This window comes from Tachysurus fulvidraco, chromosome 5 (assembly GCF_022655615.1).
Source record: "Tachysurus fulvidraco isolate hzauxx_2018 chromosome 5, HZAU_PFXX_2.0, whole genome shotgun sequence".
Lineage (NCBI taxonomy): Eukaryota > Metazoa > Chordata > Actinopteri > Siluriformes > Bagridae > Tachysurus > Tachysurus fulvidraco.
Window position 1 is genome coordinate 29,979,386 of NC_062522.1, and position 26,462 is coordinate 30,005,847.

At 39.3% G+C, this 26,462-nt stretch overlaps 1 protein-coding gene across 2 annotated transcripts in view; it reads left to right on the plus strand.

Moving 5' to 3' along the window:
- cacna1ia (calcium voltage-gated channel subunit alpha1 Ia) overlaps nucleotides 1–22,808 on the plus strand; it is a 203,121-nt gene extending 180,313 nt beyond the window's left edge. The window contains exons 29-37 of one of the 2 annotated variants that reach the window (XM_047814307.1): nucleotides 76–146; nucleotides 3,192–3,270; nucleotides 3,523–3,644; nucleotides 3,801–4,256; nucleotides 11,677–11,823; nucleotides 14,595–14,729; nucleotides 15,983–16,166; nucleotides 18,935–19,155; nucleotides 20,181–22,808. In XM_047814307.1, coding sequence (XP_047670263.1) covers nucleotides 76–146; nucleotides 3,192–3,270; nucleotides 3,523–3,644; nucleotides 3,801–4,256; nucleotides 11,677–11,823; nucleotides 14,595–14,729; nucleotides 15,983–16,166; nucleotides 18,935–19,155; nucleotides 20,181–20,810 — 2,045 coding nt within the window. In that variant the 3' untranslated portion in view covers nucleotides 20,811–22,808. Of the gene's footprint in view, nucleotides 1–75; nucleotides 147–3,191; nucleotides 3,271–3,522; nucleotides 3,645–3,800; nucleotides 4,257–11,676; nucleotides 11,824–14,594; nucleotides 14,730–15,982; nucleotides 16,167–18,931; nucleotides 19,156–20,180 lie in introns of both variants that reach the window. The other variant, XM_047814306.1, reaches the window with a different exon arrangement.
- Nucleotides 22,809–26,462: the final 3,654 nt, after the last annotated feature.

The following is a 26,462-nucleotide window of genomic DNA, read 5'->3' on the forward strand; positions in this document are numbered from 1 at the left end:
GGACCAGTGGGACCTCTTTTAAAAACGTCTCTGAATATGGCACTTTTTTACTTTGATTCTTTCCTCTGTTCATAGTACTGAAACTGTTGAAGATGGCCACTGGGATGCGTGCTTTGCTAGACACCGTAGTCCAGGCTTTACCTCAGGTAAATTAATCTCTCTTTTTTTTTCTTTTCTTCAAAAAGTCTTTCCATTAAAGTTAATAAAGGCAAAAAAATGTAAAGTCGTCTGTCCTGAAGACATTTACATTTACAGCATTTGGCAGACGCCCTTATCCAGAGCGACGTACAACAGTGCTTAAGTCTAAATCATTGGATACAGTAATTTTGGTTCACTTACATACTTAAGATACCATGAGTCTAAAACACTGTTCAACTTTTTATATATACATACATACAACAAACAGTGAAGGAAGTTCTAGTTGATGTGTTTCATGAATAAGTTGGTCTTCAACCGTCGTTTGAATATAGCCAGTGACTTAGCTGTCTGGACCCTTAGTGTACAGTAAGTTCATTCCACCACCTTGTTGCCAGAACAGCAAAGAGACTTGAAGACCTTCCTTTGGTGGAAAACATAGTGTTACAAAGCATTTGATGCTGGAGAGCCTCTTCCCTAAATGTCTTTATATCGAATAATACGCTTTTCAATGCTCAATAACAATATGTACTCAAATGTGTATTACTATATTTAGGCATATTTAACACTTTCCATACAAATCTCTTTGAATAAGTCGTTATACTTATACAGTAGGCCTACTATATAATACTACTCCACCCATAAAACGTAAAATCGTTGTGGATGTAAAATCAACACCGTATGATCGATCAGATTTGAAAATCCAATCCAAAGCAACTGTGGAATAATATACCGATAATTGGACTAATAGAATCATATCACTTTTCTGATACAGACAAACCATTCTCTACACTGTGTCTTGAGCCTTGAGCTGTCCTCCTCCAGTGTCATACTCAAACCATAACACGAGGACAGTTTAGCTAACGCAAGAAAGAGAGGTTAATTGCATAAATAAATCATTCCCTGCCCCGTGTGAGAAATAGCAGAGAAGCCCAATATATAAAATGCTATAAAATCCGTGACCTTCATTAGACATAACATACTCTGCTATGGAGTACAGTACACCCAAAGTAAAGTAACGTGGATTGTCACTGGGTTTCTTACTTGTGAAAGTTTTATAATCCTTTTATTTATTTATTTCTGTTTTTTTTGCTGTAATGTACAGCACACCCACACAGAGCTTATTGCTTATGCAGCAGTGTAAACTTCTGAAAGCTAATTAGCTGATCTTATATTTTCTGAGATGTTCTCCTCTGTTTAGTTCACAAGAAGAAAAGTAAACGTAACGTATCTATCCTCGCATTTCCGTTGTTTAGATCGCATTTTAAGCAATTTTTCCTTTGCACATTGTTTCGGAAATTCTCTCGGGTAATTTAAGCAATTAGGGTCTAGACGTTTTTATAAAAAAAAAAAGCTGCATCAGAGCCCGTAGTTATTTGCTGTGCTCTGTTAATCAAGCAGATATCTAACCGGCAAATGAAAGTGCTGTAGAATATGATTTGCTGTATTAATCATCAAAGTTTTTGATGCATTGTTTAGATTCTGGCATTTTTTTATGGGAACAGAAAAAAAAATGGGAATATCTGTTCCAATTCTCTATTTGCTATACACTCTCTCTGATACAACAGAGAGCTTTATTTAATACATTTAGAGAATTTGGCAGCGCCCTTATCCAGAGCAAAACATTGCTGGTCAAATTTCGAACCAGCACCCGGTTCTTTCTGGTGGAAAGAGGGCAATTGTTGGTCCAACTTTTGCACACTTTGTTGGTTTGGTGGTTTGTTTGGTGATGGTTCAGAATGCGGGTTCGAAGTTGGTTCCACTGGCCAGCCTTCTAAGTCTTACATCACTGTATACAACATTATACAGCAACGTTAGCGCTGCGAACACAAACACAACATGAACGATGGTGGATGTTGCTTTACTATTAATGCTCATGGCTTTGCGAGCATACATTGGCATCCGAACGTGGCGAATCCTGATTAAAAATGATTTACTGTAAAAATGGCACCAACAACGTTCTATTTTGTCTTGTTGGTCACAGTAACCCCACCCCCAGCCCCTGACGCAAGCGGTTCTTAAGTCTAGACCAGCAGTGTTTTGGTGCTACTTAAGAACCACTTTTCCAGGTTCAGAGCCGGTGCTTTGGGTGTCGAAAAAGAAAGAACTGATTTTTAATTTGGCTCTGGCTCCGAACCAGCACTCAAACTGCCTCGGTGGAAAAGGGGCATCAGTGGACCTGGAATTCAAACTTTCCAAAACGCTTTAAACACTAAGCTACAACATCCCCAGTTTCATATCAGCTATGAATGATAATTTATTACCTAGAGTCCTACAGTGTGTTTCAGTTATTGTGTGCCTTAATTGTTACTGCAATTTCTAACCTATTTAATATAAAATAGGGCATAAGTACAAATATATTCCCTCAGCACCTTAGGTGTAATTTACCAGGCTGAAAGAGATACTGATAACGGAGATTAGACGTCTTAATTAATACAACAAAAGTACATGCATTAGATTTGGGGCTGTCTATTACGCTGTATTTGTATATTACGCTGCTTCATTATTCCTTGCAGATTATATCCAAGACATAAAGTCACTGTTCTCATAATGAAGCAGTCTGCACAAGCAAATTATACTTAAAAAAAAACACCTCATTAATTCAGTGAGAGTGATGTCCCTCTCCCCTCTTGGACCAGATGTGCTTCCTATATTTTTGTCGGAACGACGCTAACCACAATCACAAAACCACAAAACCAAAGTCACTGTTTTCGTCTCATAGCCAAACTTATTATATCAACAGCTTATCCATCCCAGTGCATATTTCACTGCCAGAGTTTGATAAGATTTGTTGGTTGAGCTTCAGGATGCTTCTGTGTCTAATACACTTTGTACACAATGTTTTCTTAGGGGATTTCTATCTCAATATTACATACAGATTTACAGTTGTGTATTGCCCTATTTAGGGGGGGAAAAACAGATATTTGTTTGCTTACTTATTCAGATGAGTCATTATTTGGTGACATCTTGTTTATTCTAAATGTCAAGGTAACCTTGATTTCAGCTCTTGTGATTACAGTAATTAGCTAATGGCATGCTGAATGACTGTGTTGCAGGTGGGAAATCTGGGTCTGCTGTTTATGTTGCTGTTCTTCATCTATGCAGCTCTGGGTGTAGAGCTATTCGGAGAACTGGGTAAATGCTGCTCTTAATATAACTGACAGATGGCAAACATGTTGGTCCTACAACTAATGATGGTTTAAATGAGATTAGCAGCATTTAAGTTGTCAATATGATCCATGTCGGAAGTGTTAAGATCTGCTGGTGACCGTACTGACTGGAAATGACTCTGTGTTGCAGCATTTAGTTCATATAGTTTATATCTTTCAGTTTAGAGACTCTGAGTCTGTATCTATTTCTTTTGTTTATTTATTCTATCGATCTTAGTGTGCAATGCAGACTACCCGTGTGAGGGGATGAGTCGGCATGCCACCTTTGAGAACTTCGGCATGGCCTTCCTGACACTGTTCCAGGTTTCAACTGGTGACAACTGGAACGGGATAATGAAGGTACATTAAAGAATTTTTGAGAACTGGTGATTGTTATTTATTTGTTTGTTTGTTTGTTTGTTTGTTTGTTAGTGTCCAGAACATATAGCATGCATAGTTATTAACATGGTATCACAGAGTAGATCATTTTTTCAATCTAATTTTTTTTCCTTCCAGGACACTTTACGTGAATGTCCACCAGGCGACACCTACTCCTGCAATGGCAGTCTGCAGTTCATCTCCCCCATGTATTTTGTCAGTTTTGTGCTGACGGCCCAATTTGTGCTCATCAACGTGGTAGTTGCCGTGCTGATGAAGCACCTGGATGACTCAAACAAAGAAGCACAGGAGGAGGCGGAGATGGACGCCGAAATTGAGCTCGAGCTAGCGCAGGGAGGGCTGTGCTGCCTGGGTGGACTGGCAGCTGCTGCTGGGCCTGGCATCGGGATGGGAACTGGAGTTGGAGGAGGTGGAGGAGGTAGTGGATGTGGAGCAGAGAGGCCGGGACTTGAATGTGGAAGCAGACAGGCAGCCATGGTGGGGGCGCACGTGCATGCCAGCCAAAGCGGGTACACACCTCCAAGCGGTGGACATGAATCTCACAACCACAGGAAGCTTTACTCACCTGCACAGGTAGTCCAGTCATTACTGCTGCATGCATCCCTACTGCTCAGCTCACAAAAAGTATGACAATTAATGAAACTACTATCACATGATGTATTGCACATTATACCACAGTTGTGCTGAATTCGAGGTGTTGATTGATTTTCAAGGTGTTGATTGATTTTCTATTACAGCAGCTATGACAATGATGCTTGTTTCAAGGTTAATCACAGGGTTAGATTAATGCGTCCATTCGAATGTGGTATAGTTTCTATAGTAACAATTCACATTTATATGGTGGAAAAAAACACATTATCTCATCTAAACCTCATACTAAGAAAAAGAAAATAGTTTGCTATAGTGTCAGCATCTTGTAATAGAGATCTTCAAATGTTGAAAAAAAAAAACATCCCCAAAGGCAAAACCTTTTACCTGTGAGTGGAGTAAACATGGTTGAGTGGTTGCCAGACTATTACTTTGAAAGTAGTTGGTTCTCGTGGTTGGATCTTCTTTGGTTCATGTTTATTTACAATAATTACTACCTTCATCTAGATCTGGCTTACAGGACTAAGTTGTCAGTTGTTCTTTATTTTAGAACCTTGATCTTGTATCTTAGTGGCGCGCTCATTTGCCTTGCATCTCTGGGGTTGGGGTTGAAGTACTGTTCTGTGTTTGGAGTTGTGTGCATTTTCACCCCGTACTCCTTTGTTTGTTTGCCACCCTGCCCAGGGTGGGTTCCCGGGTATAGGCTACATGGTCCTCATGGCCCTGTGTAGGATAAGCAGTACAAAAAAAAAACATGGATGGATCTTGGTAACATAATTCCTTAAGACATTAATCTTTTTTGTGCAGGATTAGCCTCAAGCCAAACTAATATCATAATTTATAAAATTTCCATTTTTTCTTCTGATTAAAAATGTATCTTGGCAATTGATTGACACTCTGCGGTAGTGGAGGTATACAGTTGTGTTAATAGGAATGGGAAAGCCTAATGGAAAGCAAGTATGGGACTGACTGATATGTGGATTTAGCATGCAGGAAGATTAGAGCAGCAGAATATAATGAACTGATACTGAAAGAGAGTAGAAGGGACACTCTGTACCAGATGCTGACAAAATGAACATGAGGTAATGGTTTTCTGTTCTCCAACACCACCCCAACCACCACCACCACCACCACCACCATATACTACCCCAACTGATCTGAATGTACCTCTTCTTCCTCGAGTATGAATCACTGGTGCTTTTGTTGCAGGTGCCTGTTAGTTTTGGACCAAAGCTAGATTGTTGTCTCGACTTGCTCCTTGTTCTAATAATAGATACTATGCTAAGAATAGCACAGACCGGCCTCTTGCAATAGCACCTGTGGATTGCTGTGATTGTGAAATTTAAAATGCAGCACCAACACGACCAATCTTTTCATTCGATAAACACGGGAACATGATTGTGGTCGGTGTCTATTTATGGAGTAGCAGACAAAAGGTGAGGAAGTGAAAAAGTATCAATTCATGTTGCGAAGATGGGTGCAAGGTTAAATTGATAATATGTTGTGTAATGGAGCATCTGAGTGAAGAACCAAGCAAACCAAGAAAAACCAAGGAAAAGAGCACCAGAATGACAAACAAGCATCAGCTAATTTTACCTACTGTAGCACTTACTCCTTGGAGCTTCTATACAATATGCTATAATCTAGTCTAGAGACTGTCCTATGCTATGCCCAGTGATCTCTGCCTAGTTGCTTTGCCCATGGATGTTGGCAGGCAGGCTGGGTTGGGTATTTCAGAACAGATTATCTCCTGGATGTTTTAGTCAAGTCAAGTCAAGTCACCTTTATTTTACATCACCACGGCACATGTGCCATGGTGAGTGAAATTCTTGGGGGCGGGCTCCAGAAATTGCAGAACCATTTACATACAGAAGTTAAGAAACAGAAATTAGAACAATTTACATATAGGTGAAAAATGCTAAATGCAAAATGCTTAGTACCAGGTGAAATGTGCAAATGTGGAAAAGATGCAATGTGCTCATACATAGTCGGTACACACAGTGTACTACTAGACATATTTACAATGCACTACACATTATATACAGTATGTACTTTGATTTGTATATATATATATATATATATATATATATATATATATATATATATATATATTATGAGAGTTTATGAGAGTTTCTGGAGTTATCATTCACCCAGCAAGTTTATAAGGTAGTTCAGCAGGTAGAAATGCTCTTTAATTTGTTAATAAGAGCCAGATGAGAAATGCCGGTTTCGAGGCGATATTAAAGCTACAGTAACTCAAGTAACACTTGAAACCAGTTTTCTTTCAACCACAAAGAAGACCACACAGCACTTAAAACCTTAAGAGTATATAGGCTACAACTGCAAAATAGGCAAAACGGAACTGTTGAAGATTAGAAAAGGGTTAGGCGACGGTTTTCCATGCATTGCAGATTCTTGGCCTGTATATATATGGCTTTCAGTATGACTGTGCTGCTGCTACATTACTGTCTGATGAGATAATTGCATAAATTAGCAGATCTAATGTTTTCCCAATAAAGTGGTATGGATACTCTATATATGGAGTATAATTCAAAGACCAAAAAAACCTAACCAGACTATTAATTTTTTGTCATTCTTTAGCTTGTGCACATAACACCCACAGTGTTAAACAATGCTATCTAATAAAGCACTTTTCCATCCTTTAATAAATAACTTTATCAGCAATGGCAGGCTTCCGAATTGAAGACTTAGACTGTTATTGCCAGAGCAGCATAATTAGTGGGTTGGACTGAGCCTGAGAAGTAAAACATATACTGTATAGAGAAAGATGGAAGACAGCAAATTTGTCCCTCTCTCTCTCTCTCTCTCTCTCTCTCTCTCTCTCTCTCTCTCTCTCTCTCTCTCTCTCTCTCTCTCTCTCGCTCTCTCTGACTCTTCAAGCCCAACATCATAACCAGCTGTCCCTGAACGAATTACGGCTACTTGTTTTTGGGCTGTTAAAGTTTAATACTTGCTTAATGAGTTTTTTATCATAAAACCGAGAACAAAAATGTTCCAGCTTCGAAAGTAAAGAAATTATGCAGTTTTCAGCTATATAACGTTTGCTTAATCACTACTGTTTATATTACCACCACAGAACTTGTCTGATAAAGGGTTTGCACACCAGCTGTATCCTGAATCCAGACAGATTGCAGGTTTTCTGGTTCTATCATATAAAACATATATTTCATACCAGCTCAGAAAAACGAGGCAAATGAGTGGTCAGGTGATCAGTATATATACATTACACAAGCCTAAACAGTAAACAGCCTATAGTCAAAAGCCTAAACAAGGCAAGCCAAGAATTGGAATCATCACTGGCCCAATGCTGGAGAAAATGTATTTGAGAGTCTGTGTTATTTAAAGGTAGCTGTCTGATTGCAATCGTTAGCAATCAGGTACTGTAACTAAGCTGGTATAGGTGCTTGACTGGAGGGCATGTGATGAGGTCATGCACTGAAGATCATTGGAGTTCAACCACATCTACTTTGGGAGTTGCAGACACTGGCATGACAACACATAAAAAGAATGACCTTGCAGAATACATTTTTAAAGTTTGGACAAAGAAGCTATTTGTGAATCATGATTGAGTGTGCCTAAGAAGCTCACAATTTGCTGCTACAGACATAGTTGACTGTGTGCAAATTTCTTAACTCTAACCACTTATGCTCAGACATGTGCTCTGGATTAATGGCTGTGATAAACACCCTAAGAGTTCCAAGCACGATTGCAAGTACTTGCAGAAAATTGTGTAGGGTGCAAAGAAAGTGTTGTGTTCTGGCTGTACAGTGATGTAGGGACTCTTTATTTATATGCAACACATCATACTGGAAAACATAATGGGAATGTACTGTTAATATGTGGATGATGTGCTCGAAACCCCCCCAAAAAGATGCACAGACTGATGAATATCCTTCACCCTTATTGTCTGCTCTATATAGCAGAAAGGGTAGAAACGACAACCTAAATGAGAATTTGGGAGTAAGATATCAGGGGGTCTGATGGCAAAGGTAAATCCTACACTGTACCTTCAGCCCTTCAAGCAACAAGTACAACCTGATCTGACCTTTAAGTGCACATGGAAGGCTCACATTGTCTTCTTTCTGTATGTCTTAAAAGGTGGCAGGTCTGGTCCAAGTCTTACTTGACAGGCTTTAGATACAATCCAGTATTTAACCCTGCCACCAGGATGGATGGACCTGATCTTTAAACTCTAAAACGGGAAGCTATTGTAAACCGCTTAATGGAAGTAAGGAAGGTAGGAAGACTATGAAAAAATTGTGCATCTGCATTCTGAATCAGTTAAAAGAACTGATTGCCATGTGTGAGTGGACTAGTTAGGAGTTGTAGCACAACAATAGTCAAGGTGTATACAGGTCTGGGGACAATAAAGAGTGCCGTCAATGAGGGGAAATGCTGAAATGCTCTTAATGGCAATGATGTGCAAAAGAATTTTCATTATTGAGTTTGTATAGGGCAAGGATGTCTTGACACCCTCCACTGAAAGACATGCGTCAAGACCCTTGTTTGCATCTAACGGGTTTAAGACCGCTTCAAAACCTTGGCCTATACTGTATATATTTGCATGTGTTTTTGTTAGCGACAAACCAGTACTTTTTACAGAAAGGGATCAACCAGATACTGAGGTATAGCTGATAATCTGATACCATGTCAAAGCTTTGTTCAGTTTTGATTGAGGTGATCGGAAAATTCTCTAAGGAGATTGTAGGATCATGGCATAGAAATGCATCAAATGCATTTGTGTTTCTTTTTGGGATTTTCTTACAAAAGTACAGATACTAAGGTACATAGAATGCATAGCATAAGTATTGTAGAGGCATATCTCTGAACTCAAGGAATAACGTCTGCTGTGTTTGGCTGGTATCCAACGAAATATTGCCGAGGTACAGCGTAGAACTTGAAGGGTATATGAGGTGGCAGGTTCCAAGTGTACTGGATTTGGTGATGGGGGAGTTCTGTCAACAATCAGTATATATGGAGTTACAAAGGGTATAAAAGAGGGTAAGAAGGGTCTAAGGACAAAGAGGAAGTGGTAAGGAAGTGTTGGCTGATAAACAGTGCCAGTGATGGTATGTCTGATGTGGCAGATCAATGCCCACTCTGCTGTTTCTCACCTGACGGCTTCCAGGATTGTTGGACGTGCATGATCATGCATGACTGGCTGGGAATACGGCTCACTGAACACCAGCAAAAAATAGTGCCTCTGCCTCCATCAACTCACAGGGAACAAAGAGCCTGTCAGCCTGTGTGGAAAAGATGGAAACAGAGATCATTTGGGTTTATTCTTTATGCTTTTGTCTCTCGTTTCTCCCCAATCACGCATAAGAAATGAGCTATTCAGTCAGTCATAATCACAACTCAAAAATGTACTTGCGCAAAATCACGCTGCTGAAAACATTCATACAAGCTTGCTTGCTTTCTAAAGGCACACCTCACTGACCCCTGGGTAAAATAATCAAACACTCGCAGTCCAATTAACTAGATTGCCTCGAATTTCTTAAGTGGTAGTGGTCTTATTAATAAGACACAGGGGATGGCCGGGAAGGCTCGCTACACTCACCATTTAATCAGCAGTCTTCATTTTAATGGTGACACATTATTAATAGGACACATGCAGGGTTTTCTAGTACCTCTCTGTGCCAGGCAGAAATGCTACTAAAGGACTGCAATATAAAGTTCTGATTAATCACTTAGACTAGAGGCCACGAGAGAAATAGAGGAAATTGCATGCATGTATGAGGAAAGGTTTCAATGTAGTGAGGACCACTTTGTGCATTAATCTCAACCGGGAGACTCTTTGTATATAATGTGTTATAAATGGAAAGTCATCTGAGGATGGTGTCATATTCATGACCTTAATGTTCCCACAACAGTAACAGATGTGTGCTGATTTTAAGACTAATAATGATAAATGCCAGACAACCATAATTTGCCAAAAATATTCATAGCACAGCTGATTTGCCTTTACCGATGCCCATAAAAGTCCAAATCTCACAGAAAGCTGAATGGTGAAAGAGCATTAAATTAAAATCCTCCAGCAATGCAGCTCAGTAACTGAAGTATCATCTTCCACAACCAGATGCACACTAACTGTTATTGAATCTTATGTTTTGTTTATTTGTTTTGAATTGCTTTTTTTAAATATAAAATACATTCATTCATTCATTCATTCATTCATTCATTCATTCATTCATTTTCTACCGCTTATCCGAACTACCTCGGGTCACGGGGAGCCTGTGCCTATCTCAGGCGTCATCGGGCATCGGGGCAGGATACACTCTGGACGGAGTGCCAACCCATCACAGGGCACACACACACTCTCATTCACTCACACAATCACACACTACGGACAATTTTCCAGAGGTGCCAATCAACCTACCATGCATGTCTTTGGACTGGGGGAGGAAACCGGAGTACCCGGAGGAAACCCCCGAGGCACGAGGAGAACATGCAAACTCCACACACACAAGGCGGAGGTGGGAATCAAACCCCCAACCCTGGAGGTGTGAGGCGAACGTGCTAACCACTAAGCCACTGTGCCCCCCTATATATACAATAATTTTTTTGTGAAATTCATATAAATATCCAATTCTAACTTGCCGGTGTAATTCATATATAATATTTCAGCAACATATCACAAACTAATATTCATAGAATTGAACTTTAAAATTTAAGTTTATTCATATCTAACTTGATAAATGAGGTTCGTTGCTTGCATGTAATTAATGTAGATACTAATACTTCCCTACTTTCTATGGAAATCATCAGTCCTGTCCATGGACCCAAAGACATTTCCACAATTATGTCTACAGCCTGCCAAATCACAGCCGCTCATATAGTGAAAGTGACGTGACGTACTGTACGGCTAAGTACGGTGACCTACACTCAGAATTTGTTCTCTGCGTTTAACCCATCCAACGTGCACACACACAGCAGTGAACACACTCACTGTGAACATACACCTGGTGCAGTGGGCAGCCATTTATGCTGCGGCGCCCGGGGAGCAGTTGCGGGGGTTCAGTGCCTTGCTCAAGGGCACCTCAGTCGTGGCCGGCCCGAGACTCGAACCCACAACCTTAGGGTTAGGAGCAGGGATGGGGGACTCGAGTCATATGACCTGACTCGTCTCAGACTTAAGTCGCAAATTTGAGACTTGAGACTTGCTTGACAAGTATTAAACAAAGACTCGACTTGACTTTGACTTGACATCCACGACTTGAGACTTCCTTGTGACTTGCACATGTGTGACTTACTCCCACCTCTGGTTAGGAGCCAGACTCTGTAACCATAAGGCTTTCCCCATTATAATATTCATGATAATTATGCTCATTTGAGACCCGCAAACAAACCCAATGATGATACTCTCATGTGTGTTTGTATGCAGGAGAACCTGTGGCTGGACAGTGTATCTCTGCTGATTAAGGACTCTCTGGAGGGCGAGATGCAGATGATTGATAACCTGTCAGGATCTGTGTTTCATCACTACTCTTCCCCTGCAGTGTGCAGAGGTTGCCGATGCCAGCCTACAGAGGTAACACACACACACACACACACACACACACACACATATTGCACACAAAGGACGAACATGCCATATTATTTATGCATTAACATAAGCATGGTGAGTCACCACTGTCCAAGGGCTGTATTTAAAGCTGAGTTAAGCAAATGTAGTGACGATTTAATCACCTGCAGTCTCAGACAATGTGTCATGCTGAGATACATGGTTTCCTACACACTTAAAAAATGACGCTTTGACATTTAAGGCTGATATTAAATACTTAAATATGACTCTGCTAATCCATTGTTTAATTAGTATTTTCGCCTGAAAGTTCACAGGCGAGAGCAGAGAAGAAACATCTCGTCTATGCATATCTCAAAGATTAAATTATTTATGGATAGAAATGAGCTATAGCCAAATGAGTGTTTTGGTCAGATTATTTTTTAAACCATGGGCAACTTTTTTTTTTTTTTAAATATGACAGCACATCAAAAGAACAAAAAAAAATTAATAAACAGTTTTAATCCAAAACAGCTAGCAAAAATAGCCAACATCTCACACTTAATTTATCATTTTATGACCTCAGTTTAGTATCTTCTTCTTGTTGTGTGCACCGAGTAACTATCAGTAAAATAAAAATAAACAATTTTTGAAAATGAATAAAATATGATGTGCTGGATCAAGTGTTATTTTATAAGCTGCCAAATAATGAGGCTAGAAGCCATTCAGATCCTTAAGTCTTAAGGGTGTTTCCAGACTTTGCCCTTTGTTCCAAAGACTTGGGACTGAATTTGTTACAGTACATTTTCTCCTTGGCTTGGTTTGCATTCAGACAGCAAAATAGTCAAAGTGTGTCAGTTTACGTTCATTTAAATCAACCATCAAGATAGTCAACAGCTCATTGAGCTTATTGATGCTTTCTCTTTAGCTGTATTCGTTAAATGAATCAGATTGAGGCAAGAATCAATGTTTTATCAGGATAAAATTGTCAATTTACCTTTTTCAGAGAACAACCATTTTACGTGGTCATTTTAAAATGACAAGAACTGTTATTTATTTATTTATTTATTTATTTATTTATTTATTTATTTATTTGTCTATCTATCTATCTATCTATCTATCTATCTATCTATCTATCTATCTATCTATCTATCTATCTATCTATCTATCTATCTATCTATCTATCTATTTATTGCCATAATGTGCTCACCCAGAGAATTTTTCATCACCAAAGTTCTGTCACATTCGTTAAACTTCAATCCATATTGAGCGCCATTAGCTACCCAAAAACAATAATTAACGCAGTTTCCAGCCTGCATTGCTGGTATAAATGTTCGTTTGTTGGTCCGTTGGTTCAGATTGCTTTCTCAGGATGAACAAACTGCTCCTGAGTTCTTTTGCAGTCGGTTGTTTTGGTGTGATAGCTGTGTTCTGAAACAAACTCCCCAAATGAGCCAGGTGAGAAAAATACCCTTAAACAGAATGTACAGTTATTATAACACTACTAATATGATAGTCTGGACTCAAGACTTGAATTTTCTCGTTACTGGTTACCATCAAGCATGGCCAATGAATAGCATGAACAACAAATTATAAACTGCAAATTATTATTATTATTTATGTAGGATTTGTTATGGTTCATTAATAACAGCGCTGAGACTTAGATCATATGACACATTGATGATTTTTTTTTTCTTCTGCAGACAGATTATTTACTGTGTGTAGAAAAAAAGGCCTTTTGAGCTGAACGTACGCCAGTCATAGCTAAGCTGCAGGACAAACGCTTAAGTGACAGCATTACCTGTTATTCAGTTCATCACTACTCAAGCCTATATTTTTGTGTGTGCATCAGCCCATTTTAGATCAATCTTCTGCACTTATTGGATTCAGCTCAGTGACCAGACAGCCTTATATTCAGTAGATTTCCTCATGTCCCCCAAAGGGGGCAGGCTGATATCACGTTAGTAAGCGTACAGGTTCTCGGAAATTGAAATGCCATGAGCCGTAACTTCTCTGCACTGCAATTCCCAGTCTGCTTTAGTCATCTACTCAGAGCTTCCTGCTAAAGGAGCTACGGAAATCCATTTTTACACACACATATTATGTATTATCAGCCTGAATGGGACAGATGTGTAAAAATTGTAAATACGTGTGACATATCAGATATTAGCATATTAGCATATTTAAGGATGTGATGGAATTTACAGTATACACTCCACTGAGTCCACTCCAATGTATGTATGTATGTATGTATGTATGTATGTATGTATGTATGTATATGCAAATATATACATACAGTCATATATGAGAAATGGTCCAATAAATGAACAGAATCAATGGCAGTGATTTGTACATGAAGGAATATGGTGCATCGTAAAAACACAGGAAATTGGAATCAGTCAAGAATCATGTAGCATCAAGCTTGCTAAATTTACAATACAGTACAGTATACAAAACCTTGTCTTAACAGAAATAACCAGCTAAGTTTATAACATACAGTATAGGAAACAGGAAACTTCCCATCTCTCAGAAGTCAGTGCTCATTTCGGGGCTGGAAAAATTGTCCAATCTAACTAGACTAGTAAACCTTTACACATGTCAGTCCACTCAAAAGGAACAAATGCATGTAGCAATTATATAAGAAAGGAAATGAAATAAAGTTACAATTCTGGTGGATCTCAAAAGCCCAACAGAATGCAGTGTTTCTGATAGGGATATTCGCATATTCTCATCAGGTCCTGTTTACTTTATCACCTCGAACTTGCCTTGTACGTGCGCTGTACATGTTCTTATTTTTAAAGATCCGCTTGGCTGAGGTGGAGCAGGCTTCTTTGATGTCAGAGCAGCTCTCAGACAAGTCGTCGTCTCCAGCACTTCCTGATGACCTCAGTCTTGATGACCACAGTGTGTACCAGCTAGCTGTCAGAGACATGAAGGTATATAGACACAGAAACACTCAGGTGTATGAAGAGAGGTCTGGCAATCAAGCAAACGAATAAATAAACCAATAAACCAACCACAAACAAACAAACAAACAAACAAATAAATGTTCACTGAAAAATTGTTGTCAATATTTAACAAATATTTTTTAGTTAAAAAAAAGCCAATAAATGCATAAATAAACACATACTAATACATTCAATTTTAATAAATATCACCTAAATAACTACAATATTTATATAAGCATTTTTGAACTTTTTCATCAATGGTCGATTGTTATATTTTTAATCATTTGTATTAAAAAATATTTTTTAATTCAATATTTATTGCTGTCCGTACTTCCTTTTGAGTGAGGAAGCTGAAGTTCAAAACACTATTTATTTGTTTGTTTGTTTGTTTGTTTGTTTGTTTATAATTAACTACTATTTTGGCAAACTGACCCCCCTTTTACAGCTGTCCAGTAGCCTCTTCCGCAAGGCCTCAAGGGATATCACTCTGGTCTCTAATTGTCCTATTTCTTAATTGCCTAAGTAATCTTCATTTACATGCTTTATTACCTGATGAGCTAATCAATGCATGTTAAATGACCTAATTATCTAATCAGTGTTCTCACATTGGTCTATTCCGTTGAGCTCTTGGGCATATCAGCCAGGTGGTGATGCTGATTGTCACACTTCTTCAGGCTCACTTTGATGATTTTTCTTTTACCGACTCACCGCTAATTTAATAGCCGCTGCATAACAAGGAGAATTCAGATGGGTCCAATAGCACGTTTTTTTTCCCCTCCCTTAAATCATTATGTCAAAACGTTAAAACGCTCCATTGAAAGATGCCGGAGGTAGAATTTCAAACCAAAGTGTCAGTTACGTCGGTCATATCTTTAAAAATGCATTTCAGGTTAATTTGATTTAAAAAAAAAAAGTAGTGCTAAAATTTTGATGTATTAGTGTCAGTCTAACATACACAGAATAATTATATAGTCTTTTGTAAGAGTGTTTAGTTTGCCATTAGCTGCCTTCAGGCAAACCCAAAGGCTCAGCGCTGATATGTAGATTAGCATATGGCTCAATCTTTACACAGTGCTAATGAGGTTATGATGTAGCTATGTCATAATCCATAGCTAAATAAGAGTTTAACAATGTAATCGTAACAGGTGTTGAGGAAATTTTTATTTTTTATTTTAGCAGTTCTGAATGCTAAGTTTGTCTCATGAGACCATCCATGTTAACATGGAGATCCATATTTCCAGGAGGATAGAGGGAGCAGTACCTCTCAGAGCTTAGAAGAGCTTCAGGCCACACCGGCAGAATGCAGGGGGTCTCATTCCAAGAGTCGAGCTTTCAGCATGGGGAGTGAGAGTGGAGACAGGCTTCCTAATTTAGATCTTCAGAACGAATCAGCATGTCTTCAGCATGTCCCATCTCAATGTCCAGGTTAGTGACCATCTATAATGACCACATGGCTCCACGAACAAACAGATTTTAAAACACTCTCTCACTCTCTCACTCATTTTCTACCGCTTATCCGAACTACCTCGGGTCACGGGGAGCCTGTGTCTATCTCAGGCGTCATCGGGCATCGAGGCAGGATACACCCTGGACGGAGTGCCAACCCATCGCAGGGCACACACACTCTCATTCACTCACGCAATCACACTGCGGACAATTTTCCAGAGATGCCAATCAACCTATCATGCATGTCTTTGGACCGGGGGAGGAAACCGGAGTACCCGGAGGAAACCCCCGAGGAAACCCCGAGGGAGAACATGCAAACTCTGCACACACAAGGCGGAGGCGGGAATCGAACCCCAACCCTGGAGGTGTGAGGTGAACGTGCTACCCACTAAGCCACTGTAGTATATAGTGATTAGTGCTTGGTGATTGGTGATTGGAGGGAACATTAGTGATTAGTGATTGGTGTGAACAATAGTGATTAGTGGGAACAATAGTGATTAGTGGGAACAATAGTGATTAGTGGGAACAATAGTGATTAGTGGGAACAATAGTGATTAGTGCTTGGCAGTAACAACAGTAATTAGTGATTGGTGGGAACAACAGTAATTAGTGATTGGTGGGAACAACAGTAATTAGTGATTGGTGGGAACATTAGTGATTGGTGGGAACAACAGTAATTAGTGATTGGTGGGAACAACAGTGATTAGTGATTGGTGGGAACATTAGTGATTGGTGGGAACAACAGTAATTAGTGATTGGTGGGAACATTAGTGATTGGTGGGAACAACAGTAATTAGTGATTGGTGGGAACAATAGTGATTAATGGGGACAATAGTGATTAGTGATTGGTGGGAACAATAGTGATTGGTGATTGGTGGGAACAATGGTGATTGGTGATTGGTGGGAACAATAGTGATTAGTGATTGATGATTGGTGGGAACAATGGTGATTGGTGATTGGTGGGAACAATAGTGATTAGTGATTGGTGGGAACAATAGTGAACGGTTGCTGGAGCAGTAGTGATTAGTGATATGTGATTGGATGTTGGGAACTTTGGTAATCAGTCATCAGTTGTTTTCACTTGAAAGCCACATTTGCTTAAACATAATAAAGGTATGTCAAGTAAAAAAGGGAAGCTTATTACCAAGAAACTGCAGAGTCATCTGTTCTGAAAGCTTTTACCCTGCCAGAAATGTTCGAGTTAAAGCTTTGCTGTAGATGTTTTAACACAATTTACTGACTCTTCCATAAACACTTCATCTCCTTGGACTTCAAAATGATTTAATCCTAAGAACCACACACACACACACACACACACACACACACACACACACACACACACACACACACACACCCCACACACACACAGAGCGCCCTCACATTTTGCAAGCAGAAAGCTAATATATACTACAGTATGTGTTTATTATAAAAAGCACTGCCAATTTTTTTTTTTGTGGGGGGTGGGGGGGTGGGTGGGTATATTTATAATGCTGCCAACTGGGAGCTTTCAGTAAATACCAGATTTCTGTTGACTTTGAGTTCAGTGAAGATGTAAAGGCTTTTTACAAGCAAGCAGCTTGTAATTAACATTAATGAATTCTGACATGAGGTGAAAGCACCATTGCGTATTGTTTTACTGGCGATCTGGAGAAGTGTAAAAAAGGGAACTTAAGACTGATGCTTATTTATGCAAGGAAGGTGATTAGTTAGGTATAAAGCCATGGCATGAAATTTTCTTACATTCCTGTAATGGGTCAAATAGAGGCACAGCTGACATAATAGCTGCGAATTTCAAGTCAATGAGTGGGATAATCTCCGTTAAGAACTGTCAGGATGGCCATTTCTGTAGCAAAGCTGTGTAACAAATGTGTAATTAATGAGAAAGTCATGATGTGCCGAGAAGGTCATCCATGATTCAAGATGATTTCCACTTTGCAGCTCAGAATTCATACTCACCAATGGTTGTCAGATTGAGTCTCTCAGCTGGGGAGCCATTAGCTTTTACTTCTACTCACTGTGTGTGTATGTGTGTGTGTGTGTGTGTGTGTGTGTGTGTGTGTGTGTGTGTGTGTGTGTGTGTGTGTGTGTGTGTGGTGACCGTGCATGATGTTACAGTACCCTGCCTATATAGAGTGTGTAACTGTCTGATGTGTCACTGTGTGTTGTGACCAAGTGCTAACACAATGACAGTCTCTGTGTGATGTCTGACTGTCTTTACTATCTGTGGGGGAATTTTGTGTCTTATTCATTAATGTTTTAATATTATTTCCATCAAGCTGTCCACATGTTCATCATGCCTAACTATAGCTAGTATGATAAGCAATATGCTATAAGTAAAATATTCTGTTCAGTTAAATATGTCTAGAATTTCGAACGCTGGATAGATGATGTTGAAGATACTGTATATAGGAAAAGTAATTTAACATGATAATTAACAAAACTTAACTAGTTATCAAATTCGACATGCCAATGAAAAAAAATGCACAACTAGGGAGCTACATTTATCCTGTTTTGGTACATCCGTTTTTATTTATCAGGGTTTTTTTTTATATATAGTCCTAAAGGACAGGTCTACTATCTGTGCATGCAATGGTAGAAGATATAATAATAATATGTATCAGTAACAGTGGTTATGTAAACCAATTATCGTGATGCATTGAAAATGATGACATTAGTCTGCACTCTGATCAAGCTGGAAATTTTTCATGCCCTTCTATGTGCTGCCCTGTTGAATGCCTCTGCAGCAGATGGTGAGCAAGGAAGCAGTAACAGCAGAAGAGACAGGAGGATGCCCTCTCCTCTCTTTTATCTCCCGGCAGAGTTCTTCCACCCAGCCACAGCCGTGCCCCAAGGAAACCTAGCCTCGGGTATGGCACGGGCAGTGCGACCTGGCTCTAGGCTTGCTTCCCCAGCCTCATGGGCATCGCTTCGGTCACCCGGAGCCAACAGCAGGGTCATGGGCTCACAGGTACAAAATGATTCAGATTAGGATGTTGTGGAAGTTCTGAGGTTTGAGAGATTTAAAGAATAAAGTATAACACCGGTAGACACGAGCAAGAGTAAAAAAGGTTATACAATTTATAGTGCTCGGTTGCGCAGCAGGACCCAACACTCCACATGTAGCATGAGAGATGAAGGGCCAAGATCATTGATTATATCAAGGTTTTATAGACAGAACCCAAGAAGAACAGAAGATATGTAATGCAAAACATCATCAATCATTGGCTCAACATTACCTCATGCATCTCCTGATCAAGCTAATCTGACCAGGCCAAGGTCTTCTAGAGGACCTATAGGACATTGTTTATGGACAACTCGTCCCCAGTCCCTATTGCCCTTGTCATAATCTTAACAAAACCTACTGATGACGATGTCAGTCTCTGGTTATGACGCACACAGGGTACAAGCATAGAAGAACAAAGCCTTATGAGCATCTTAAGATTAGAAATTTCCACAACAGATGTATAAATTTAACTCTTTAGTGACTTACTCATATGCTGTCTTGAACTACATGGCCAAATATATTGGCATGTGGCCTCTTTCAAGATTTACTCACTGTTACCTTCACTCTTCTGGGAATGCTTTCCACTAGATTTCAGAGCATGGTTGTAGGGATTTGTGCTTATTCCGATACAAGGGCAGACTTATGTTTTGTGAGAAGGCCACCAAATATAATTTGTAAAGTCAAGCACATGGCTTTGTGTAGGACAGGCATGATTTTCCACACCAACCTTGGCAAACCATGTCTTCATGGAGCTTGCTTTGTGCACAGGGGCATTGCCATGTGTGCTTCCATCTTAGTGGCAGCAGTTTGCGAAACAAGCACATATGGGTGTGATATTCAGGTGTCCACACTTCTTTGGTGATGTACTGTATTTAGCCGATAATCTACAAGCATGTGCATTATTCATTGATCAGCATCGTGCACTATAGAAAACATACGATAACTTTAATCAGAATAAATAATTTTATTGTATATTTTTTGTATTTCAGCCACCATCCCACAGTGACTCATCATTAGCCACAGGAAGCTCTGAAGTCCGCCTGCAGACCATGCTGGAGCGAGGCATCAACTTTAGCGCAAATCCGAATAGAGAACTGTCTTTACCTCGGCCTCTGCTTTGCCCTGTACCCGACGAAACCCTCCCTTGCTTGGATCTCAACCAGAGACTGCATCCAAACCAAACCTGCTTCTCTCTCCAGGTCACCAGGGGGCGCCAGAGGAGTCAAAGCAACTGTGATGACAGCCCCCGCCGCAACAGGCCGAACTCCGTAGAACCTTCGGGTGAGGACACAGGGATCGGAGGAGGATTGGGTCAAGCATTTAACAGCAAAAATTTATCAGAGACTATCAGCAGCCTTTCACTAAGCTCGTTGCTCATGCCTGGCTCACTGGCACCACCACTGGCCAAAAAGTGCAACAGCACTGGGAGCTTAGAACAAGGTAATGTGTTGGCGCGAAATAAAAATGGACGGCACCTTCGTAGCACAGACCAGCATGAGTACCTTTCAAATCTCTGGACAGAAGAAAGAGACGGACGGGACGGGAAGAAAGGGATTGCAGGTTTGGGGGTCAAAAGCACCAGTCAAACAATGGACACCAGCTCTAGGAAGAACAGATGAAACTCGTAAAATCGTGTTTTTTTTCTCTTCTTGATCGCCTCTCTTTTGAGAGTGGGACTTCTCTTAGTCTTTCATTCGTGACACGTCCTTGTTTTGTGTAGCCCTGGCAGACAGGTCAAGCTCATGCGAACAGGAGGACGGGAAGTAGACGAGAACCAGAAGAAAAGTTGAATCTACAGAGAACCAAAAAAGAGCTGGCCGGTTAGTTGGGCATCAATTCAGAACATGGAGCAAAAAAAAAAAAAAAACAGCTAATATTATGAATGAATGTGCGGAAGAATCTTTAGTCGAATGAAATTTGGATGGCATTTTTATGGCTGTTTTTTTCCCCATGAAATTTGACCTGCATCGAAGCTCTGTCGTGCAAAAGGTGACATTTCAGGAAAGAAGCCCTGTGGTGTCTCTTCGAATGTAAGACTTTTGATGACTGGATTTTATATCATTCACAAAAAAGGTAGCAATGATCAATCTCTTAGAAGCTTCCCTTAGTAAATCAAAGAAAAATGGTGATTCTTTTCTAGGTGTGACCCTCAGTATTAGAATTTTGTCAGTGTGTATGTAAGTTTCTGTGTCAGGAATTATTAATTATTCTTAAATTTAAAAAAAAGGAGGGCTAATTTAAAATTTAAAAGTAGCTAGATTTTATTAAGAAAATATTTGGAACGTTATATATATATATATTAAAAAAAACATCAGATTTCTGATTCTCTGTTGGACATTATGGAATATTCTGAACTTGGAGCGCTGGGTAAATAAATGTACAGAAAATATGGAGAAAGCAGATGAAATGAAAACGTCTTGATGATTGTCTGCTCGTCGGGATGAGACATGGGCGAGATTCATGCATGAGAGCTAGCGAGAAACAACGGTATTGTACCATAAAGATGTCAAAAATGAAGAGTTTTATTTATTTTTACAAGTAATAGTACCTAATCTTCCTCATCCACATTGTATGTTACGTTTCGAACTATTTGCAGTTTAAGATGCAATGCAAAAGATATTGATTTTGAAAGAAAGTAAGGGTCCGGTGTCTTTTTTTTTTTTTTTAAGAAAGTGAACAAAAAAAATATTCAGGGGTCCAAAACAAATGTCTTTCAGGAAATTTTAGAATTTGTTATTTATTTCATTATTTCTTTTCAGACTGCATTGGATTTTCGATTTTTTTGTAGTCTACCTGCTATGAGTGTTTTATTTGGTTTATTTTCCTTTCTATTTTTTCATCTCGATCAAATTCATTCCAGACGTTGTTGACATCATTACAAAATTCTTGACTTTAGGATAAACACTAGCTGTCAAATAAATAGAATTTACCCAGTAATTTGATTCTGATTCAGCGCTTTTTGGTCTTGTCCTTGCGCGACACGTTCGCTGACACGGACCTGACTCGTTTTCAGGTACAGAAAAGATGTAGTGGTTCTTTAGAGAATTTTCTAGATTGATCTGCTTTGTGTTGCAGTTCCAGCACTTACATTGTCAGAAGGTCTCTAAAGTGAAGTACCCAACTTTAATGATTAAAGCTGAGCCGCCAGAAGAGATGATTTAGCAGAGATAAGAGAACTCTGTCCAAAATTTAATGCCTGTGATATACTGTATGCTACAGTTCTATGAGCAGACTAATTGATTTTTGGTACTTAAAAAGATTTCAACATCATCTCTAAATGCTGAAATGAAGTTCGGAGATTTAGGAGGGGTTTTAACACGGACACAAGCAGATAAGACACTGAGTATCTTGAGCCTCTTCAAACTAACACAGGAGCATGTGGAGGTCAAAAAAAAAGAATCAAAAGCTTTTGTCTTTTAGATGTACCTTATTATTAGTGACTGCTCGTAATACCGATGAAACTACTAGGATTGAGCGATGCATTGTATCAAAAGGTTTTGTTAATGGTAACACACAAAATTAAAGGAAGATTGGCAGATTTATTTGGTGATTTCTCAATTTTTTAAGAAAATATTTCCTGTCTTTAATGATCCGGGTTTCCTCCAAATACCAAACACAATAAGCCAAAATCTACAGTGTTCAATTCAATTCAATTCAATTCAAGTTTATTTGTATAGCGCTTTTTACAATAGACATTGTCTCAAAGCAGCTTTACAGAACATAAACATAGAGCCAGGTTCTAGGTTATTATTAGATGTATATAGTTCACAATGTGTATGTATTTATTCCCCATATGAGCAAGTCTGAGGTGACTCAGGCAGCAGTGGCAAGGAAAAACTCCCTTAAATTGGTAAAGGAAGAAACCTTGAGAGGAACCGGACTCAAGGGGGAACCCATTGGGCTAGAAAGAAATTAGCCCCAGGCTCAATCCTTCACAAGATTCTGTCCATCTACAGTATAACTTGTTTCCACACATAAATTCACTATAAATCATAACCAATTATACAGTTATTACATTTATTCGAATTTATGATTGTATTTAGATGTATTATCATTCACAGCCCCATTTAGCATCTAGTGGTACAAAATAGAAGCTACAAGAAATGCTAATGGTGATCAGTTGGTGAGGAAATCGCGAAGCCCCTTAAAAGAAGCGATAAGAACGCCGCGGGGTTTTTTTTTTACAGCAAATTCGATTAATTTAAAAATTCCCGATGGTTAAAGAGATCTTGTTGAAATCTAACAAACAAACCAAAAATAAATAAACAATGGAAAGATGAAAAGATTATAAATGATAGCAATTTTTTTGTGCCAGAGTAAGCGGGATTTACGGAGTGGATCATATAAAATTGTGGTACAACGGTGACCTTGTTTCTCTCATAAAAGCTGAAGAAATGAAGGTAAATGTGTCTTGCTTTTCCAGTGAATGATTTTTTTTCGAGTTTCAGGTCTTTTGTGTGTTTTTTTTTAGATGTAGTTGAGCTGGAAATGTTTCTGGCAACCCCGGTTAATCATATTAGCTCTTTTGTGCTCGTTTCACACACCGTGATGGGAAGCACGACTGCCGGATCAACCACAGCTGAACAAAAATTATTGAAGTGTTATTAATACCATTTTGCCTCAAAAAAATCTCTGCTCACAAGCTGCTGCTGTTTATTGAAATCTATTGAGTTTGACTGTCCCTTTGAATGAAATGCATTTAATCCAAACTTCAATTACTCAATAGCAAGAATTTATAACTTATGAGTTGTGGAATATTCCAGAAAGGAAGAGAAAGGAATAGAAATTTGTAATAAACATACAAAATACTATTACACACGTTGAAATCTGCACTGTGGAGGTCAAATGATTACATTTTCTAGTGAAGCAGGTCTGGTCCTCCACATCTGCTGTATATTTCAATGTATTTCTCTGGAGCTGGATGTCAGATTCATTCAAGCTAATTTCTAATCACTGAGCATGACTAACTAATGTATGTTATGTTCACAGTCAGGTTCAAATAGCATAAATGAAGTGGAAAACTTCAAAAGGAATGCTGGAAACGAAAGTCCAATTAATGGGCACTTTGCTCTTCTTTCTAGTGTCAAAGCTAACTGAAGGCACATTATGGGTTTGTGATCAAAGCTCTATATAATGTTGATGGGTTTCGTTTCTCAGGGTGAGTTTCCAGAAGGTTGTTGGGTCATGACCAGTGTTGTGCTAGTTACTAAGAAATAGTAACTAGTTACAGTTACTAGTTACTTCATTCAAAAAGAAACTCAATTACTTTGTTGATTACTTACAACAAAAAGTAACGCATTACTGTTAAAAGTAATTTTTTATGTTAGGGGAGACCAGGGACAGTTGTAACAGGGGACGGTTCTAACACCTTGAATTCCTTTAATCAGAAACAACCTAGAGTGATGACACTCACTGTGCACATGCTCAGTTAGTTTCCCTCCATGTTTGTCATAAAGGGAGCCACATTCGAATCTTCCTGACGGAGTTATCTACAAAAGATTGTTTTTGAGGTAAGAAATTACTTTTCTTTCTGATGTACTTTTTTAGTTGCTGTTATAGGACCAAATGTCTATGAATTCAACCAAGTATCATTATTATTAGAGTCACTATTTTGTAAGCTTCAAATATAAATGGCTAACAAGTGTCAAACTAGCAGTCAAGCTACTGTAGCTCACACGAGATGACATCCGTTACAACCATCCCTGTACACTGGGACGGTTGTAACAGTGGAGAGACTGTATTAAAATCAATTTTGCAACCTGTACATATTTCATAAAACCACTTAAATACATTGTTTCAGCAGTTGACAGATTGAAGTTTATAATATAACAAATTGGTTATTCCAGTATAAATGGTTTTGGATGCATTGCTAAAAATTGTAAAAGTGTTACAACTGTCCCTGGTCTTCCCTACTTTTTTAAAGAAATAATGAGCATATTTCCGCTTTGAGAAACTCGTCTTGAATAAACGGAAACACGCCCACAGTGCGGCGTGTTCGTGTTTACAGGTTGGCATCCACCAATCCTACAATGCATCACTGCTGTAAACAGGTTAGGCTGTAGGCTACACTTCAGCCAAAATAAACTAATCTAAAAAAGTAACGGACAACCGCACCATATGGTTAATATGGTTAATAATAGAATTCATTTATTTAAAAAGTAATGCATTAGAGTATTAGTTAATGTCAAAAGTAACTCCGTTACAGTAACGCGTCACTGCCCAACACTGGTCATGACTTTTATTTTTCAATCTCTAGCATGTATTAATCAGATTATTTTTAATAAATAACCAAAACAGGCACCTTCCTTTAAACTTGAAAAATTTGGGGCTAGAAAATACTGACTGTCAAAACCAGTTTATGTACACCGTCACTGAACCTGGCCTTTCAAACAGGTTTGAAAGTAAGTTTCGTTGGACTTTTTTTTGGAAACACCATACCACACACCATGTTGGGAAAAAAAAAGAAATAATGTGCGGCATGGGGGTTGCTTAGTGGTTAGCACGTTCGCCTCACACCTCCAAGGTTGGGGGTTCGATTCCCGCCTCCACCTTGTGTGTGTGGAGTTTGCATGTTCTCCCATTGCCTCAGGGGTTTCCTCCGGGTACTCCGGTTTCCTTCCCCGCTCCAAAGACATGCATGGTAGGTTGATTGGCATCTCTGGAAAATTGTCCGTAGTGTGTGATTGCATGAGTGAATGAGAGTGTGTGTGTGCCCTGCGATGGGTTGGCACTCCGTCCAGGGTGTATCCTGCCTCGATGCCCGATGACGCCTGAGATAGGCACAGGCTCCCCGTGACCCGAGAAGTTCGGATAAGCGGTAGAAAATGAATGAATGAATGTGCGGCATCAGCTGGGGATTAGCATTAGCATGAACTTTCTGAGCAGGTGCTTCTCCAGCTGTTAACAGTCACCTGCAGTGCTGCACATCTGTCCAGCATTGAGAGCTTTGAAGTGCTTCCTGGGGGATGTCCTGCTTTGCTCTTACATCTGAGAACATGTTGCTACAAACTCGGTGCTAATTCACATTACAGAGTATCGACATTGTGTATGAGCAAATATACAGTAGTTTACATGCCAAGTTATGTACAGTATAATGTCTGAATAGCATTTCAGGGTCACTGTAATCTTCACATTTCTCTCCCTTGTCCTATTTGTTGTGTTTTTCCCAGTCTCTCTCTTACTTTCTCTGTAATTCAGGCTGTCGAGTTCAATTTGCTTTGACATAAAACGGTAATGACTGAGCTACCGAGCTCAGATAGACGGCCCGCTCT